The 20,351-nt window shown below is 50.0% G+C and overlaps 1 protein-coding gene across 2 annotated transcripts in view; it reads right to left on the bottom strand.

Annotated features, from left to right (window-relative positions):
* Nucleotides 1-20,351, bottom strand: part of Ankrd13a (ankyrin repeat domain 13A) — a 34,018-nt gene that overhangs the window by 11,648 nt on the left and 2,019 nt on the right. For both annotated transcript variants that reach the window (XM_076559971.1, XM_076559970.1), the window contains exons 2-6: nucleotides 9,221-9,353; nucleotides 8,468-8,592; nucleotides 5,817-5,862; nucleotides 3,810-3,953; nucleotides 2,763-2,952 (exon numbers count right to left, since the gene is read on the bottom strand). In XM_076559971.1, coding sequence (XP_076416086.1) covers nucleotides 2,763-2,952; nucleotides 3,810-3,953; nucleotides 5,817-5,862; nucleotides 8,468-8,592; nucleotides 9,221-9,353 — 638 coding nt within the window. The remainder of the gene's footprint in view (nucleotides 1-2,762; nucleotides 2,953-3,809; nucleotides 3,954-5,816; nucleotides 5,863-8,467; nucleotides 8,593-9,220; nucleotides 9,354-20,351) is intronic.

The raw sequence follows: 20,351 nt of genomic DNA, 5'->3' as shown, positions 1-20,351 counted from the left end.
ACCTCCAAAGTGCTAGAATTACAGACAAGAGCTTCCTGCCACTCCTGGGTGTGAATCTTTTCAGAACACCTTGCCCCAGGAGGTGCACCGTAGGAGTCATCCAGCCCTTTGCTAGGATATCACACCTAGCTTGGCCTGGCACTGTGCGGAGCGCTCAGAAGTCTACCCTTTGCTCTGTCTGACCGAGTGAAGTGGACACAGGAAGCTCAGAGGACGCTGGTGGGTAAGCCAAGTCACAAAAGCAAAATGCAGCTTTTAAATTTGGTGTTTTCGGTTCCCTGTCCAATGGAATTTGGCCAATCAAATCAGGGACATAGTGAGTTTTATTTGTCTGTTTTAACCCATCATAAAAGGAAGACCACGGATGTTAGTTTTCCTCTTGGGTGTCTACAATCAGTGCATCACGATCCGCACAGCCAGAGATGGGGTCCTGCAGGGACGGTGGCAGATGCCGGCTACTCTAGCTTACACTGCAAACGAGACCAGGGGCTGAACCACGCCCAACTGACTACAGCCACAGCTCCCGCTGTCCGTCACCAGTAACAAAAGTCAAGATACTCCTTTTAGTTAACTAACTCGTTCCTTATTTTTGCAGACATTGATGTTTTAAGCTGGGAAACTGCTGTTTCCAGACACGCAGCCTGAGGGGTGCCGACGCTGCTCCCTTCCCTGCTGCATTGGTGCACCTGCATTAGTACGCGGTGGGCCCTCCACTCTTCACTGTCCACACTTGCTCTCGCACAACCCTGGCTTCTGCTGCCCCTCGCCCTTTGCAGTTCCGCGCTGACAGCGGCTGAGTTAGAACGCTCAGTGTCAGTGTCTAGTATTTTAGACCCGGCTGCTAAGACGCCTTGTGCCTCCGTTAGCTTGGCGTGCATGGGCGTCTGAAGATGACAGCAGCCAGCTTCCTCCTGCCTGTCCCCCTGAGACCAACACACCGAAGGCCACTTAGCAGGCACTGTGACTTGGTGACTACTACATAATTTAAAGGCAGCTCTGAACTGGCAGGGTGTTTTGTTTTTTTGATATGGCACAGCATAATCTTTCAGGAAAAGAGTAAAATCCCAAGTGCCACCAGCCAAAGCTCACCAGGGAGGGTAGTGATTTGTAAGGGTCAGTTTCCTAGTACAGACTCAGGAAAAGGACAGAAGTAAACGGTGTAACATGGCAAAGAACCACGAGGAGCACCACAGTCACGATGGTCCACACATCTCTGAGTCAGCAAACCTCCACTCGGGAGCGGCCCAAATCTCTCCTAATGCCTGAGTTCCCAATCGCGTCCGAGCGTGATGCAGACAGAACAGCGCAGAAGCAATTGCTGTCTTGTGGCCCAGCTGCTGCAGCCCACTGTCAGCTCCAGGGGAGTCAGCTTGACCACACGGACACACAGCGTACCTTCGTCCTCAGTACAACGGAAGACACTCTTGTTTCCCGTCTGCACTCATGGACTCAAGCCAGTCCACACACCCTGGAGAAGCCACACTTCATCACAATGGCTCCAACAAATCCCCATGAGCAACAGAGAATGGCAGCCTCAGGGTGGGTCACAGGCCTCGGGGGCTGTGTTCTGAAGCTCACTTGCCTGTCTTCCTTCCAGCTGGGGAAAGTGGAGGGCCGGGCCACTTGCCCACAGCTACTGCTGTTAGTCGCCCTAACTCACCATGCTGACAGGCTGCGGCAGTGACAATGGCCTCCTCCAGTCCAGAGCCTCACACTGAAGGTTCTCCCTGCCTGTAGAGGCACATGCTGAAGCCTAGAGACATCTAGCAAGATCTCACAGTCAGTCCCTAGCTCTCAGTGTCCCTAGCCAGGAGTCTTCAAGAACCCAGTTCCTACTTCCAAAGCAGAAGTGGCCCCCAGACAGACACAACACAGGCTGCAGGCCCTAGCCTGGTACAGACACTCTGCTTTCATGGCTTTATTTAAACAAAAAGAAAAGGGTAATTATGTTTTAGATTTGACTAAAGAGACATCTCTCAGTTTTCTTCACCGATTGTATAATGGAAACAGAAGAAAACAATTTTAAAGAGATCAGTTAGCATATTCATGGGAGGAAGGAATGCCTAGGTCCAGAACAGTGCCCAGATTAGCTCAGGTTACAATAAGTCTCAGGCAGCCAGATGTGACATCCTCGGCAAACACTGCAGACTCCCACGGCAGAGACACATGACAGTTTCTACCTCCTTCATACTCCAAGTACCCTGTACATGCCCGGCATGCCCCACAGGTAGATGCTATGACCAGTGTGTCATTGGGATTAATCAGGGCACAGACCCCTCTGGAGAGCTATGCTCATAGGAACTGGGAAGAACTGAACACCTCTGAGACTCTTCTACACATTGGGCCTCATAGGTGGGATTTGGGGGTCACAATACATCGTAGTAAGTATAAATTTGACTGCCTAATGTCAGTACAATGTCAATGCCAATTCTAGCTTCAGGAAACTCAAAGATCCACATTTTGGGATGAAGTAGTGTTGTGCATTCAAAACTACCAAAACAAAAACAAGATCCAGAGGACCCAGAAGACAGCGTCCACAGAAGCACACGAAGATGAGGCTTAGACACCACGCTACAAAAATGATGTACACAGGACGTCAGCTGGGAGTCTATTTGGTGAGCATTTGATCACGCTAAACCCACTAGCTTTAAGCACACTGGGAAGAACAAGTCCTAACCTAGTCACAGCTCCAGTTACTGCAGACATGCCGTTAAAGAGGCAGGCAGGCCCCGGCCGATGGTGAACCGGAGTCCACTCCCTACCTTTCAAAGGCGATATTCTTAGTGTCGAGGCTGGTGTTGATGACTGGGCTCGTGAGCCGCCTCTCAACCTCCCTGCTCTTTGGCTTCATGAGGTCCAGGGTGAGGCGCTCCATTTCTTGGGAAAGGTCGAAGTGTTCAGTGGTGACCACTCTGTCATCGTGGTTGACTTCCATCAGCTCCGCCCAGTTGTCTGTCAACAAGAGCACCAGAGTGAGGAGGAAGCACATGGCTGGGAGACACAGGCGGCAAGGCCACCCTCACCCCCACCCTCAGAGCACCTACAGTGCGCTCGTTTGGTCCACACCCTCCAGATGCCCGCGCACCTCAGGGTGACAGGGGGCACACCGCCTCTGAGCACCTCAGGGTGACAGAGGGCACACCGCCTCTGAGCACCTCAGGGTGACAGGGGGCACACCGCCTCTGAGCACCTCAGGGTGACAGGGGGCACACTGCCTCTGAGCACCTCAGGGTGACAGGGGGCACACTGCCTGAGCACCTCACCTCAAGACCCCCGGCTGCTCACTCTCCGTGCACAGTGTTTGTCTGGTCAGCCCTCTACAACTTGTAGGAGACCCCAGAGCATCTTCCCCGAAATGGAGGTTTTAAAACTAATTTTCCAACACATTTCACCCATGACCTTTAGAAAACACTGCCACAGAGCTGACGTGAACGGTCTGTTCACCACTCTGGTGAGCAGGGCTACTTGTGCCTTCACTAGAGACTCGTGCCCGTTCTGAAGGGTGTACTGAACCTCAGGAAAGTGAGTAGCTCACACGTGACAGACGACTCCACCCACCACAAAGATGAAGTCCCGAACAGATAAAGAATAAAATACAAACACATTCTGATGGTTCACAATTACTGTGCTACTCACTGGACATGGTGGTGCACACCATCAACCCCAGCATCAGGAGGCAGAGGCCAGCCTGGTCTACAAGGAGAGTTCCGGGCCAACCTGGGCACCACAGTGAGACCCTGTCTCAGCGACAGCAACCAAGTGACCCGGGGCTTGGATTGGGCAGGGATTAGGACAGCGGAGTCACTCACCTCCTCCCTTAAATATGAAACTTCGTCTCCCTCTTATCCAGCTCATGTTCTCAAACCCCAGCAGAGTGATGTCCACGCGCAGCTTAGCACCACTCTTCCAAATGCGGCAGACATCATTCGGGCAGATTCTAGAGACCAAGGGCACTGGAGGGGAGAGGCGCATTACTGAATAGAACACAAGGACTCAGCAGAAGGCGTGAGCCAGGAACTTGGGGTTCTGACGTCAGTAAACGGGGCGGATGGTTCAGTCATGACCGCCCAAACACAACTGGACTTCCCCTTTCCCACTTGTACAGGAACTCATCCTGAGAAACAGAAATGGAAGCTGGGCAAGCAAGGCGGGGCAAGCCTCCACTCATAGCACTCAAGAGGCTGAGCAGGAGTTCATTTTGAAGGTAGTCTGGGCCACATAGCAAGTTTGAGGCTAGTCAGGACAACCTAGTGAGGGCATTTTAACTAGAAAAAAAAAAAATTAAGTGGCTGGAGTTCGATCCCCATGATAGGTCAGTTGCATACACTAAGTTTAATCCCAGCAGCACAGACAGACAGACAGACAGACAGACAATAATTAGGAAGGCTAGAGGTGTAGTTCACTAGTAGAGTACATGCTTAGTATGTATCAGGCCCTGGGGCTGAATTCCCAGCATTAAAAAAAAACAAAAAATATAGAAAAAAGAGCCTATTTCAACACATCAGAGAAAACAGTAAACAAATTTCCCAGCAGTCTTCTTGGCCCAGACTGACCCTCCAGGGCTGAGGAGTGTGCCCATCTGGACTTCTCACTCACACGCCCACTGCTACAAGGCCACAGTTACCACATTATAGCCTCCATTCACAGTATATCAAGGGTCTAAACCCTTTTTTTCCCCCTGAGACAGGGTTCTCTGTGTAGCCCTGGCTGTCTGGATCTCACTCTGTAGACCAGACTGGCCTCGAACTCACAGAGATCGCCTGGCTCATCTCCTGAGTGCTGAGATTAAAGGCGTGTGCCACTACCACCCGGCCCCTGATGCTTTTTATCAAAGCTGGAAATCCTAGTGAGATGGAAAAGCTATAAAAACCAAATGTTAGTTCACTGGCCTACAAGAAGGAAAAGCAGATACCTATGAAAATATATCATCAATTACCTCACAGAGTATTCTGGGGAAATACATGCATTTTGTAGAAAATTAAATTAAAAAAAACAAAAACCCAGAGAAAGAAAACTATACTAATATTGACTCATTTCCCCCAGAATAACAAGTTTGAAAGAATCAAGCTAAACAACATAAGAAAAGTAACAAATTATAGTAAATCACGAAAATGATAGCACTACAAACAGGCATTAAAAACTAGTAAGATGGCCAGGTGGGAGTGGCAACGCCTTTAATCCCAGCACTCGGGAGGCAGAGGCAGGTGGATCTCTGTGAGTTCAAGGCCAGCCTGGTCTACAGAGCGAGATCCAGGACAGCCACCAAAACTATAAGGAGACCCTGTCCCGAAAAACCAAAAAAACTAGTAAGATGGCCAGGTGGCTGGGTGGAGCAGTACCCGACTAGTCCTAGCCAAAGCAAGGTTACTTCAGCCCAGGGTCCAGAGGCCACAGTGAGACCCTGCTTCCTAAAGAAGCTGTAGGCTTCAGCACACACTTATAATCCTTGCATGGGAGGCCAGGGGCAGGAGGACTGACAAGAATCTGTGGCCAGTATGGGCTATAGCAACCCCTAAAAATAATACAACCCAATCACACCAATAAAGCGGGTGTCAGGGATACACAATGCAGGGGGGACAGAAGCGTCTGTCTGCTGCGTGTACACATGTTCTGGGCCAAAGTCGGACACTCAGAAAGACAGACTAGAGGAAACTGAATGAGAATGCAGGTCATCTACCAGATCTGGATTTAAGACACACACACACACACACACACACACACCCAACCCCCCCACGAGCTTTTGCAAAGGAACATAAACCTACCAACAGGCTATTTAAATTTGGAAACACATAAATTCCAAGCCCACAGCCACTCACCCCAGCTGGTGAACTCCCATTTCATCTGCACATAGAAATCCGGGGCCTGAAGGGCAGACAAAGGTTTAGAATAGGTGACCCATGACACGATTACTCAGACAAGCACAGCAGGGTTAATGTGGCTTCTTCAACAATGAAGGGAGGAGAGCGAGCAACCGTGAACACACTAAACCAGTCATGGGTGTCTCAACTGTCCCTCCGTCCTGATGAAAACCCTTCCAGACAGCCAAGAAGGCTCAAAGGCACCCGGTGGCCGGCTCAGCAGGCAAAGGTACCAGCAGCCAAGACTGGTGCCCAAGTTCCTTCTCTGGGATCCACACGGTGGTGGAAGGAGGGAGCCAGCCCCACGGAGTCCTGTGACACCCACATACACGCACCCACACCCCAAATAAGGAAATGCCACTTAAAAGAAGAAAAGAAAAGGTTAACAGAAGAACAGTGACTGGGTAGGATGGAACCAAGGTTAACCTTACGTGGGACCAGCAGGCTCCCAGTATTAGAGAATTAGGAATGGCTGATGCCTATTCACCGCCAAGAGAAGGAATTCAGTTCTGGCTCTTCTCAGGGAACTTGAGTGGAAAGGGTGGATGTGCTGGGAAGTCCTTCACATTGATTGGCCAACAGTACAGAATGGCAAGGGAGGCCGACACTACCTCCTCAGGAGTGGGTTCCCTTCGCTTAACCAACGTCTCGGTTTCCTCAGAAACTTTTAGAATTTGGCTTTCTGAAGTATTATGCCACCACAGCATCCTTGTTTTAGGACTGTGTGTGTGTGTGTGTGTGTGTGTGCGCCCCTCATTAATTTCTTACAGAAGGCTCTTGAAGAGCTACTTAAGAAAGCCAACTGATCATCCAAAAAGAGAGACCCCCGGGCATAGTGTTGCATGTGTTTATCCCAGCACTTGGGAGATAGAGATACGAAGGGTCTCTGAGTTCGAGGCCAGCCTGGTCTACAGAGTGACTTCCAGGACAGCCAGGGCTACACAGTGAGACCCTGTCCTGGAGACAGTACAGGTCAGACTGTCTCCTCAGTCTCCCGTTACTCTTCCCCTCTGCACTGGCTTTTGTCCCTGTATGGAGCAGAAGGCAAGGAAATCTACCCTGAGTGAAAGCAGCCAAGATTTTAATTACTGGGCGAAGACAACATCCAAGGGTAACTGGTAAGAAAGGAATGTTAATGTATGTTCTAAGAGACAATGCTGAAACATACAGCCACCAACAATAGCTTCTGGTGCCACTGAAAATGGTTTACAGACTGTACCCTGAAGCGTCAAACACGGAGCAATGTCACCAGTTCACTTCTAACGGTCAATACAGGTCTTCAAAAACAGTCTCTACATTCCATCCTATTTCTTCCCTGTCACACAGACAACTGAAAGGCTGGCACATAGCACAGTGCACACAGTGCACACAGCACACGCCTCCCAGGCCAGAAGCCCTGACTTCCACCCCAGCACTCCGGGAACCAGGCGTGGCGCACGCCTGGGATCCCAGCCCTGGGAGGTGAGGTGGGAGGACAGTCAGTCCTGGGCTGACCAGCCTGAGCCACATGGGATAACTGCTTCAGGAAAAAAAGACAAAAAGCAACAGAACACAAATGACTGGGGTCCGCTTACAGTAGCTCTGATGAAAACACAGCGGAGCCATGTGACCTCTGCACACCCCTAACCGGACATCCGGTTTTAAAAAGCGTATCTAACTACTTCACACTGCACGGGAAGTGCTTTTGTGCTTATCTGAGAAAAGAGTACCTTCCCAAGCTTTCTCTCGCTTCAGAAAACCGTTCTGAAGAGTGCTCAGACAATGGCCGACGGCTGCTTTACTTCTAGCCGACCGAGTTCTTCCTCCTCTCCAAACAGTCATTTTACTCAAGAATGTCCTTAACTATTACTGTAAAACTGATCACTAGCTAGTAGCTAATTAAGTCACTTCCGTGCTTAAGCTGAGACTCTGGAACACTGAAGATGGCGTCTCCCCCGCTGCCTTCTGTCTGCTGCTGCCCGGGGTGGGCGTATCACAGGTGCTCCCGAGAGAGCCCCCAGATAGCAGAGGTCAGCTACAGAATGACAGCCATCACCCCAGACTACCCTGGAGGCTAGGAATCCCCGGTCTTTAAAGGAAGACCCCAGAGCCATAGCGCTCTCACAATGCGATTCACAAGATGTCCCCAAAGCCAGTGACTGCCGATGAATGACGGAAATGGACTTGAAGCCATACCACTGGCTACAAGTGACCAGAGTGCTGAGGAGATGCAGTACACAGACCCTGGCAATGGCCACACAGCAACTGTGCCCATCACTATTTCTGTGAGGTCACCTCAGCACAAGGCGCCCTGTTAGGAACATAGGCCCTAGGTAAACTGTCGGCACTATTGGGCAACAAAATACCATATACACTATTCTTCTTCTTTCTTTCTTTCTGTCTTTTTTTGTTTGTTTGTTTGTTTGTTTGTTTGTTTGTGACAGGATTTCTCTGAGTAGCTTTGAAGCCTGTCCTGGAACTCCCTCTGTAGCCCAGGCTGGCCTCGAACTCACTGAGATCCGCCTGGCATATTCACTACTCTTAAGGAAGACACACAAGGCCATGGGGCCGTCTCCCACGGTAACGGCAGTGTCTGGCTCAGAGGAAGGCATGCGCAGTCTTACGATTACCTCAAGAATCTTGTGTAGCAGCTCAGGTACACCTCCAAGGGCCATGGATGTGTTATGGTAGTCTCGGTGTTGCAGGACGGTGTAGACCATCTCGGGATCACCCGTGCTCACAGCCTCATGCAGAACTAGGAAACAAAAGGGCAAAACTGAATCACGAAGCATCCTCATGTTCTCTGACAGATTCCTGTGCCAGCATGAAGAGCCATCTGTGGAGCTCAATATGTGCCTCAGAGAGGCAGAGGACTGAAGCTGGAGTTGATGAGGCATGGCCATGACTTCTGATAACCAACTCATCACTTCATGAAAGAAAACAGCACACTTACTGGCCCGATCACACCCCTCATGCACTCACACCGACGTGACTACACTTAGCTCTGGCAGGTAGGACTCACCTGCACACACAAGTGTCCTTGCTTGGCCCACACAAGACTATTGTCTCTGATAGTAAGAGGGTGTCCAAACAGCGAACACCAAGAGGCTACTTCTGGCATTCATATCTTTGAGTTCACCTACACTGTGGGCCTCAGTGCAGTCCCACCATACCAGGGTAAAACTGGCATCACTGACAGATGCCAGAAGGACCATTTCTGGGAGAGGAGTCACCCTCCACTGAGGGGGTCAAGACTGTGAGAATCAAGCTTTCTGGATTCATGTTGTCATCGTGCCCAGCTGACAGAGAGGAAAATTACCCTGAGACTATTCATTTGCAGCCAGAAACATGGAGATGACTGCTTGGGTAATATGTATACTTGCCTGTCCATCCCTGGCCGTTCTCTTTGGTCACATCTGCTTTATGTCGCAGCAACACTCGAGCAGATTCCAAATGCCCCAAAGAAACCGCAAGGTGCAGTAATGTCCGACCCCGTGGGTCCAGAGCTTCTGCATTCTGTGAAAATCAAACAATGCATTCATATATTGGACATATATAGAGAGAGCACGAAAATCTCACACTGGCCATACATAGAGAGCACGAAAATCTCACACTGGTCATATATACAGAGCACGAAAATCACACACTGGACCTCCATACAGAGCATGAAAATCTCACACTGGTCATATATAATGAGCATGAACAGGCAGGCACTTGTGAGCCTCACGAAGTGTAGAAAACAGAACACACCACACACACACTTCAGCAACAGATGCTGCAAGGTGTGTGTGTGTGTGTGTGTGTGTGTGTGTGTGTGTGTGTGTGTGTGTGTAAGCGCGCATGTGAGCACTGGTCAAACACGAACATGGGACCAGAAACAAAGGAGATGGCCAGTGAGTTGGCTGGGTTCATTATTGTTTGAAACAGGTTCTCAGGCAGCCCAGACTGGCCTGGAGCTCCTCCTCCTCCTCCTCCTCCTCCTCCTCCTCCTGCCTCCACCCCCAGGTGCTGGGGTTTCAGGAGGGCACCATCACAGTGCTCAAGTTCTTCTTTTGTTTTAGCTAATTTTTTAAACAATGAGTTCCTGTTTCTATAAAGTTATGGGCCTAATAAACAAACAAGACTCTAGGCCTCATGGCTTCCACCATACACCATAATCTTCAACACCATTCAAGTGAAACCTAAAGAGGCCAGGGCTGTCAGGGAGAACAAGCGCCCTGTCCACCGAGGGTGGTGACTTCAAGCACGGGCCAGCATTCGTGTTCAGAACAGGAAGTGCAGGCCTGCGGTCAGAACTGAAAGCACGGGACATCAGCTGGGTCCCATCGGGACGTCAGTCCTGGGGCGGCTGCTACAAAGCAGCACAACAGAGGTTGTGTGCTGAGTTCCACAGGCCCAGAAGGGGCGCACAGCAGCAGCTGAGGTCTCCGTGACTGTGAGTGAGCCCCGTCAGGCACGCCTGTGGACACAGTGTGGGGAAATGGGAGAAGACGCACAGCACACACGCGGGGTCTGCGCTCTCCCTTCCTATTGTGCTCCCAGAGCTCTCCTCTGGAGCACCGGAGCCAAGTGACCGAGTCTGGTGTGGTGTCAGTGTCCCGGCCTGCCTGCATGGCACAGCTCGGCACAGCGTGGCAAGTTCTTCCCAGGACTCAGTGAACTGCTGCGGACGGAGGGAACAAGAGCCTTTCTAGAGGCTGAACATCCTCGGCAAAGGTGAGCTGCCTTGAACCACAGCTGCTCGGGTCAACTGTCGTCTCCAGCAAATGCCTCACAGGCTGCTAAGGAAAGGGAGGACGGGGGTGAGACGGAGGGTTAACGGCCACGCGCTGACAGTTACGCAACCTCCTGTTCTGCAAAATTTTATCACAGCTATGTGCAATGAAGAGAAGAACTGTTATCGAGGAAAAGAAGTGGGAAGCAGTGTGCTTGCTGACCCGGAGGTCCCTGGCCAACCCCAGGCCTCGGCACTCTCCCAGGTGCTAAAACAAGATACCCCCCTTTTTTTCATGGGGTATAGGTCCCAGGAAACCTGTGAAAGCCTGAAGCTAAGTACAGTGTGAACCGCATAAATGCACTGTGCTTTTCCTACACATACATTCATACAATAAGATGAAGAATTTTCACCCAGCAGGGCAGCCCATACCGTTAACCACAGCACCCTGGAGGCAAGGGTATGTGAATCCCTCTGTGTTCAAGGCCAGTCTAGTCTACAAGGCAATTTCCAGGCCGGCAGGGCTGCATAGTGAGGACCCTGTCTAAAAAATGAATTCATGAAGCTGTCTCATCTTTGCATGAAAGGACCGGCTTTAGCTTCCCCGTTGGCACATCCCAGGTGCCAGTATCATCTTGTTCTTTGGGGACAGTAGTGAAGTAAGAGGCGTCTGAGCACCAGCATGGTGGTGGCTCTCCACCTGCAGAGCGGCTGCGCCCAGCGGCTGGCTGCGTAGTGACTGATGGAGAGCAGCACACGGCGTGGGCTTGCTGGACAAGGGTGGCCCATGTCAGCAGCAGGACTGGGTGCTCGGCAGGGATCTCATCACCCTACGCAGAGCAGAGCAGCACACAACTGGAAATGGCCGCGTTCTCTCCGGAATTTCCCGCTCAGTAGCTGCGGACCATGGTTGATCACGGGACTCCACTTTCACTTCTGTTGCTGTGGTGAAACACCCGACTAAAGAGCAGTTTACGAGGGAGGTTTATTTGGCTCGCCATTCCAGGTCACCAGGCAGCGCTCTGGGTAAGCTGCAAGGGCAGGAGCTTGAGAGGACGGCGGGTCTCATCACAGCAGTCAAGAGCAGAGAAACACACACATGCATGCTCACTTGCCAGTTCTCAGCTTCGTTTCTCCACTCTTTTTTAAAAAAGATTTCTTTATTTATTTTATGTATGAGTGCTCTATCAGCATGCACACCTTCATCCCGGAAGAGGGCACCAGATCCCATCACAGATGGTTGTGAGCCACCATGTGGTTGCTGGGAATTGAACTCAGGACCTCTGGAAGAGCAGCCAGTGCTCTACACTGCTGAGCCCTCTCTCCAGCTCCAATTTCTGTACTCTCAGCACATTTCCGAACCCCCTTCACAGGGAATGGTGCCACCCACAATGGGCTGAGTCTTCCCACATCAACTAAGCCAATTAAGACAATCCCTACAGACACACCCACTGGCCAACCCAGCATAGACATTCCCTCCGACTCTCTTCCCAGGTGATTCTAGGTTGTGTCAAGTGGACAGAAAGGAAAGCCCTGAAAACGGGAGACCACTGCACCATCATGTCTCTATCTACAGTCCACACCCCTGCCAGGGTTCCCCGGACCTCACCAAGGGTATGGCTAGACCACTGCACCATCATGTCTCTATCTACGGTCCACACCCCACCAGGGTTCCTCACCAAGGGTATGGCTAGACCACTGCACCATCATGTCTCTATCTACAGTCCACACCCCTGCCAGGGTTCCTCACCAAGGGTATGGCTAGACCACTGCACCAAAGAGATTGAACTATAAAACAAAATGGGGTCTAAGTATTGTATTTCTTAGCTCCTGCCATCCTAATCTCTAACTTGCATTAAATAACTCTTTTCCTAAAAGTAGCAGGACTATGAACTTGTGAAGCTGGAACACAGTTGAAGCTTAACAGTGAGGAAGTAATTAGCAAACTCATTAGCATCCCTTCCCCTCCATTACACACACTCCATCCTCAAGTGCAGTCTAAGCCAGCCACAGGCTCGGCCCACTGCAGCCAGCCACACAGGCCGGCTTCACAGCTTTTACTGTGTTTACCATAGAAAGGGAACTACTTACTCCTCCACACCCAGAAACCGAGAAGCACCGACCGACTGAGGCTGCCACAGCACTCACCTCCTGGGCAGTTATCTCAGACATGATATAAAACATAAGACCCAGATCACTAAGCTAGCTTCCTTCTGTCCCAAACCACAGAAGGAAAGGACACATTTCGGCATCACATTTTGCATGGCTGATGAGAATTCTTCGGGCTTACCAGGCCTCCCTTTCCAACCTGGAATGAGAAAGGCACGAAGAACCCCCCCACCCCACCCCATCCCCGGTTACACTATGGTGACAATGTGATTTGAAAACTATGGGAGACTAGAGATGAGGGAGAAATAAGGAGCTCTCAAACCAACAAAGGCAAAGGTCTCCAAAGTCCTCCACTGCACTGACAGATGCTAAGAAAAAGCTCTGGGTTACTAAAATCAAGAATGAACGCATGCGTCTCGGCATGTGGGAACACTTCCCACACAAGCTCACCTCCTGAGGGCTGTCCCCAGAGCCCAGGTCAGGAGCAGTGGGCTGGAGAGATGGCTCAGCAGATTAAAAAAAACTCATGCTGCTCTTGCAGAGGGCTCACACAGAGGGAGCTCACAACCCCCTCTAACTCTAGTTCCAGGGGAATCTGCACCCTCTTCTGGCCTTGCTGAGCATCTGCACTCACATGAAACACACGCCTACAGAAGAACACAGGGTAACATACGTAAAATGTAAAGAAATAAAAGCATCTCTTCTCATAGGATGATGTACACAGAAAACCCTAAAGAGTACACTACAAAACTAATACTAGCCGGGCGGTGGTGGCGCACGCCTTTAATCCCAGCACTTGGGAGGCAGAGCCAGGCGGATCTCTGTGAGTTCGAGGCCAGCCTGGGCTACCAAGTGAGCTCCAGGAAAGGCGCAAAGCTGCGCAGAGAAACCCTGTCTTGAAAAAGCAAAAAAAAAAAAAAAAAAAAAAAAAACTAATACTAAATGCATTTAGTATCCACACACTCATCAATGTTGCAAGATAAAAGATCAAGGTACAGCCACGGTAATGATGCACACCTTCAATCCCAGCACTCAGGAGAGAGAGGCAGGAGGATCTATGAGTTGGAGGACAGCCTCTACAGAGCCAGTTCTAGGACACAAAAACCTTGCCTCAAATAAACAAACAAACAAAAACAACCAAAGAAAAACCGAACCAAAACAAAGAGATCACGGTATAAAACAAAGCCAACTGCATTTCTATACACTTGCAAAAAACAAACAGAAAACCTTAGGAAAACAATGCTTCGTACAACAGCATCAAAAACAATAAAAAACACTTGAAGGAAAAAATGAAAATAAAGACAAAGCTCACACTCTGAAGGGTCTGAAGAACCACTGAAAGAATTTTTAAAGAATTTAAAGAAACATTAGCACAGCTGATGCTCACGGTTCAGAAGACTAGCTAGAGACAACCTATGCTGAACTATGGTAGAATCAATGCAATGCCCATCAAATCCCAGCAGGTTTTTGTAGAAACTGACAAACTGATTGTAAATTATATGAAATGCACAGAACCCAGAGTCATCAGTATCAAAAGAAAAGCCAAGGGATAGAGAGAAGGCTCAGCAGTCAGGAGCACCAGCTGCTGGGTACCATCCCCTGCAGCCACAGCAAAACTCACAGCTACCCATAACTCCATGGGCTCCAACAATCTCTTCTGATCTCTGAGGGCAGGAGGCACACACATTGCGCACACATATACATGTAGCCAAACACCCATACACTAAACTAATTTTCTGAAAGAGAAAAGCCAAATTCAAGGACATCCATTTTACAATTTCAAAACATAGTACACAAAAACACAGGACAGGGTGATACTGCCATGAGGACAAACACCCCGTCACGAGGATAAAATTTAGACCCCTGAATAAACACCTTCTTTACTTTTGTTTTTTTAAAGATTTGTGTTGTTGTTTGTGACAGGTCTCACCTGCCCAGGATGGCCTGGACTTGGTATGTAGGTGAAGACCACCTGGGGGTCCTCAGTCTCCTGCCTCCATGCCCTATGTCTGGATTATAGTAGGCACCATCCGATTCAGTAAAAGTTCAATGAAGGCGCCAAAATAATTCATTGAGAAAGGAATATTCCCTTTAGATGAGCATGCTACTCACACTTGGACCCCCAGCACTGAGGGCAGAGGCAGGAGGTTCAGAATTTCAAGGCTACCAATGGCTACATAGCACATTTCAGATGAGCCAAAAAAAATAAATAAATAAAAAAGCCAGACGGTGGTAGCACATGCCTTTCTTTGTGAGTTTGAGGCCAGCCTAGTCTACACAGCAAGTTCCAAGATAGCCAGAGCTACACAGAGAAACTCTGTCCCAAAGAGAAGAAAAAAAGAAAAGTGCAATCTCTCTGAAAATCAGAAATTGCTCAGAAAGTTAGAGTGACCATATTATAAATGAACAGGATACAGTCTATCAATGCAAAAGAATTGCTTTCATCATAAAAATGGAGAACTAGCCGGGTAGTGGCGGTGGTGGCGCACGCCTTTAATCCCAGCACTTAGGAGGCAGAGCCAGTCGGATCTCTGAGTTCGAGGCCAGCCTGGTCTACAAAGCGAGTTCCAGGAAAGGCGCAAAGATACACAAAGAAACCCTGTCTGGAAAAACCAAAAATAAAAAATAAATAAATAAATAAAAATGGAGAACTGATGCATGTTGTAACATCATCATGCTAGACACAAAAGACCACAAGCTTCACAAGCCTAATCATGTGCAACCCCGGATGAGACAGGTGTACCAAGACAGGAAATGCGTTAGCTGCCTGCGACTGAAGGGTTAGGGAGGGGTGAAGAGCAAATGCTAAGAATATACGGTTCCTTTTTTACTTCTTTATTATTTTTAAAAATAATCTAAATACTTTTTTTAGATTTTTCAAGTGTTAACAGGTTAAAAACAAAACCTACGTTTGGATTTTGCCAGAACTAGCACATTGAAGGGGCTGGGCCGAGGCAGGCAGACCAGGCCACTGCTCCACTGCTTGGTGACAGACAGTGGCACAGGTGCCACGTGGCACTTGGCTAATGGGAGTGGACATACTAAAAACCTTGAGCTAGGCCACCTGAGATGGAGAGCGCTGTGGGAGCCACTTTTCTGCGGCTGTGAGAACAGTACCGTGATCATGGCAAGTGAAACGAAAGCGTTTATTTGGCTCACAGTTCCAGAGGGTTAAGAATCCACTACAGTGGGTAGTCATGGTGGTGGAGCAGGAAGCTGTAACTCACACCCCAATCCTACGCACAAAGCAGAGAGTGAGGATGGACGGGGGGGGGGGGGGGGGGGGGGGGGGGGGGGGGGTGCGCGCGCGCGCGCGCGCGCACACACACACACACACACACACACACACACACACACGTCATATAGATGTGTGTGTGATCTCAAGCCCACCTCCAAGTACTATACTTCCTCCAGTAAGGCTGCGCCACCAAACCCCCCCAGAGACACCACTCGCTGGGACCAGGCACAAAAACACAATCGGTTCAACCACCAGAGATAGATTCATGGCAAGTGAACTGTGTGTCAATAAAGATGTCGGAAAACCCACGTGTGTTTATATGTGGCACCTAAGACTAATCTACCATCTATAAACCGTTTTATTGCCTGACAAGCTGCTTCAATTCTCCTGAGCTTGGGTTTGCTCCCTTGTAAAGGTCCCCACCTCACAGCTCTCACAGCTGGCACCCCGACTGGGTTCCTCGGAGCAGCCACCCACTGTGGAGGTTCAGATCACCTGTCACGCTCCCTGAGAGACAACGTGCTGTTTCATGAGTTATGCCAGCTACCAGCAGCTCAGAGAGGATGGGCTTTCAGAATTCAACCAACTCTGATCCTTGACGTTTTGACTCTGTTTCCTCAGCCATGAGCTATATCAAAGTAAAAGTCCCTCTTCTCCTTTGAGTCTGGAATGAAGTCAAGGAGTAAGATTCCCACATCTCCTTTGTGCTTGCTTGCTAATTCCCCTTTCCTCGTACAAAAGCCTTCTTCACCACCTGCCATCAGAGACCGGGGAGTGGCTGACTTGAGGGCCGGCTACAGACAGCCTGGGCCCCAGCTCCAGCTCCAGCTCCCCGACTGGCTCCCGGGAATCCTCAACATCACCTAGCCCGGGGCAATCACTACCTGAGGCCTCCAACAGAAGGGTGCAGCACACCGACCACCCTCACCCCTCTCCTCTCTTGACTGCCCTGGGCCTCTGTGACTGTGGCTCCTGCCTCAAGTCAGATAGGAAAAGGTAACCCCGGTGGTTCTGTGAACTTGAGTTCACCAAGGAGGAGCACCAGAGAGCCTGTAGGTGTTTCATCTGAGGTGGCTCACACTGGCCTCCAGACAAAGGACACCGACTAGAACGTGTGCCCAGTGACCTCCCCCGGGCTGCCACAGGCCTCCAACAGGCTCCAGGGACGATAGCTGTCTGGAACATTCTCTTCCCTTCCCACCGCTGTGCTTCGGCTGCTAGCTTCAGAAAAGCGTCTATCTGCCACTCTCCGCCAACGTGATCCCAGGGTTCCTGTGCTCAGATGCGTGGACTCCCTTTGCCTTCATCTCTGCAAGTGTTCACTCACTCTCTAGCATCAGTGGAAGGTCAGAGAGTCCTAAAGACCTCCTGGTCAAAAGACACTTTTCCCCTGTGGCCACCAACCTCAAAGCCCCACCTACCATTAAAGCCGAGGGGTGAGCGGCACTGTGGGGCCCCTACTGAGGCCTGAAATGCTCCCAGTTGGCCAAGTCACACTAGTGCTCACTGCCAGCGACACTCAAAGCTGCCGAGACCTGATGTCTTGGTCTGGATAAACTCAACTCTTTTGGAACAAAACAATCCTGCTGTGCCAGCTTCCAGTTCCACTGAAGAAGTGGACCGCGGAAAGTCAATGGCGCGGCACAGCGAGGCAAGCAGCAGTCCACTGTCGAGGTGACGGGAATTCTTTGTTTTTAATTTTACAGCCAACTCCCAACTCCTGTAGGAAAACTGGAATATGCATAGTACAGTTAAATTCCCCGGGTTCGGGAACTCAGTGGCTATTGCTGGGTCTGCTCAGGGGCATTGTGCCCATTTACTGTACACCAGAGGTTAGATCTATTGCTGTCCTTAGATCCCTGAGGGAGAGGCAAGCTCCCTGAGTGGTGAGAAGTTAGGAAGACAGGTTTGAAGCCAGCCTGGGCCAGTTGGTTGCAAGATTTAATTGCTAGCCAGGCGTGATGGAATAGCTCTACAATCCCAGCTCAGGAGGTTGAGGCCGGAAGACGGCAGAGGCAGGGGATACTGCACAGTGAAGCCTCGTCTCAAAGAACCACACAAAGCAGGCACTGGGGAGGCAGCTCAGGGAGTAAGGTGATCACTGTGCTGAACACCAGGTCAGATCCTGAGGTCAGGTCCCCACTGCCCAGGTAACAGCCAGGCACGGCACACACCTGTCACACACACACTAAGGACACAGAGACAGGAGACAGGAGCATCCTGAGGGGTCACTAGCCTGCCAGTCTAGCAGAAAGCAGGAGCTCCAGGTCAGTGATAAACCCTGTCTCAAAAAGATCAGAGAAATGACTGAGGAAGACATCCCAACACCAACCTCTAGCCTCCCCGCTGCACCCTCACAAGCAAGCACGCCAGGAACACACGTGTACCACACAACACATACAGCACCAACCAGGAACACACGTGTACCACACAACACATACAGCACCAACCAGGAACACACGTGTACCACACAACACATACAGCACCAACCAGGAACACACGTGTACTACACAACACATACAGCACCAAGGAGAAACAACCAAGAGTACAAAACTTTGCTTTTGATTTCTCTTCTATGTTTGTCCTTCTCTCCAGAGGGAAGGGGGATGAAGAGGGAGGGAGGGAAGGAAAGAGACAGATTCAGACAGAGCACACCTCTCCTCGCAGGCTTCAAATCATGGCTCAAACACAAGCTAAGCACGCAAGTGAGCTGCTGCTCTTCAGAGCTCTGGGAAAGGACGCATAGTGACAGCTTCCTCAGAGGGCTGGCAGATCTAAGTCAAAGACTCCAGGGACCCAGAGATGGCTCCGTGGGTAAAGGCAACTGCCCCCAAACCTGAAGAGATGACTCTGACTCTGGGACCCACAATGGAAGCGGAGAAGTGCATTTGTGCTCTTGTGTACGTCATATCCCCCCCCCGCCCCCCAATTCAAATATAAAAAAATTTAAGACTGCATTTAAAAATACTTTAGCAGACACTGGGCACAATGGCTCAGGTCTTTAATTCCACCACTCAGAAGACTGAGCGAGGCAGGAGGACGGCCATGAATTCAAAGCCAGCCTAGGCTACATAGTTAAATTCCACCAAACAACAAACCGACCAGTCACTTCAGCCAGGAACTCAGCAGGAGACAGCCGCCTTCCACGGTCCACAGCCACCTTCACAGGTGACAGTTCACCCAGGACAGGTCACACACCCAGACACACGACTGAGTCAGCACTAGTACTGACCATTAAGGTAGCTATGTCATAATCAACAAGGAATCTGGACAAACACGAAGCAACACGCATCTCCCGCCATGTTTGGTACTGAAGGGTATTTTAGTGATATCGATGATCTTGACCCCAAACCAGTTCTATAATCTGTAGGGACTCAAGCAAACTAAAGTGTAAGATGCCCCTTATCCAAAACAGAGATTTTCACAACAGTGATGGCAGAGCATGGGGCCCACACGGCTGCTCTGTCCCTGCCACTCAGCAGCCAAACTTCAAGGCTGCAGTTGGACTGTACAGTGTGACAGTCAAGATGTCCATGCAAAGGTCCTCTCCCTGGAGTAAGAGCTACAATATGAAATGGCCATTGTTACAAGAGCAACATCAAACCTGAGAATCAGCAAGTATGAGCGTTCTTTCTCAGCCTTGAAGTCAAGGGCAGGAAAGACCTGAAGTTTTCTCCCACAAAATCTATTGCAAGATTTTAATTCCGGGCACTGCCAAGCCTCTGATCCCAGCATGTAGGGAGCGGGGATGGGGTGGTATCATTGAGAGGGTTTGAGGCTAGCCTGGGCTACACAGACGACTTGCAGGCTACCTAGAGTTACAGTGACACCCTGTCTCAAAACAAAACTAAAAGCTTTGGATTCCTAAATCGTAATCACAAAGGCCTTTAAGGTCGCCACTGTTAGAGACAGAACTTTCAGTGGAGGCCTTTACCAGAGTCTGCACCTCAGCGCTTGGCCACGCTGAGACCAGGGACCAAGGTGCAGCTCTTACTTTCACAGACAGCTCTTTCTCTTCAATGAGTAGAATGCTGTTTTCCAAACTCAGGGCTGGAAGCCCGTGGGTTGATGATAATGAACCTTTTTATCGTACAGGATTTTAATTCTGCGATGTTTTCTGTACTCCCAACACTGCACAAGCTGAGAACGACAGTCTCCAGCGAACCCAGCACCGAGGACTGGGCCCAGAGCCTTACCAGGCCTTCAGCACTGAGCTACACAACCCAACATCTCTTCCGCATTTTTTTTTTCATTTTTCTTTTGAGACAGAGTCTAACTTGCCCATACTAGCCTTGAACTTGTAATTCTTCTGCCTCAGCTTCCATTATAGGTATGGGCCACTATGCCTAGTCAAAACTGGCTCCTTTTTGAAATGTCCAGGATGAGATTTGGGGAGAGACCTAAGATAAGAAGGTCTCTGAGCTGTGTCTAATAGAAAGAGACTTCTATCAGC

The sequence above is a fragment of the Peromyscus maniculatus genome, chromosome 23, assembly GCF_049852395.1.
Source record: "Peromyscus maniculatus bairdii isolate BWxNUB_F1_BW_parent chromosome 23, HU_Pman_BW_mat_3.1, whole genome shotgun sequence".
In the NCBI taxonomy this organism is placed as follows: domain Eukaryota; kingdom Metazoa; phylum Chordata; class Mammalia; order Rodentia; family Cricetidae; genus Peromyscus; species Peromyscus maniculatus.
The sequence above is the reverse complement of the archived record's forward strand: the minus strand, read 5'-3'. Positions and strand labels throughout refer to the sequence as shown.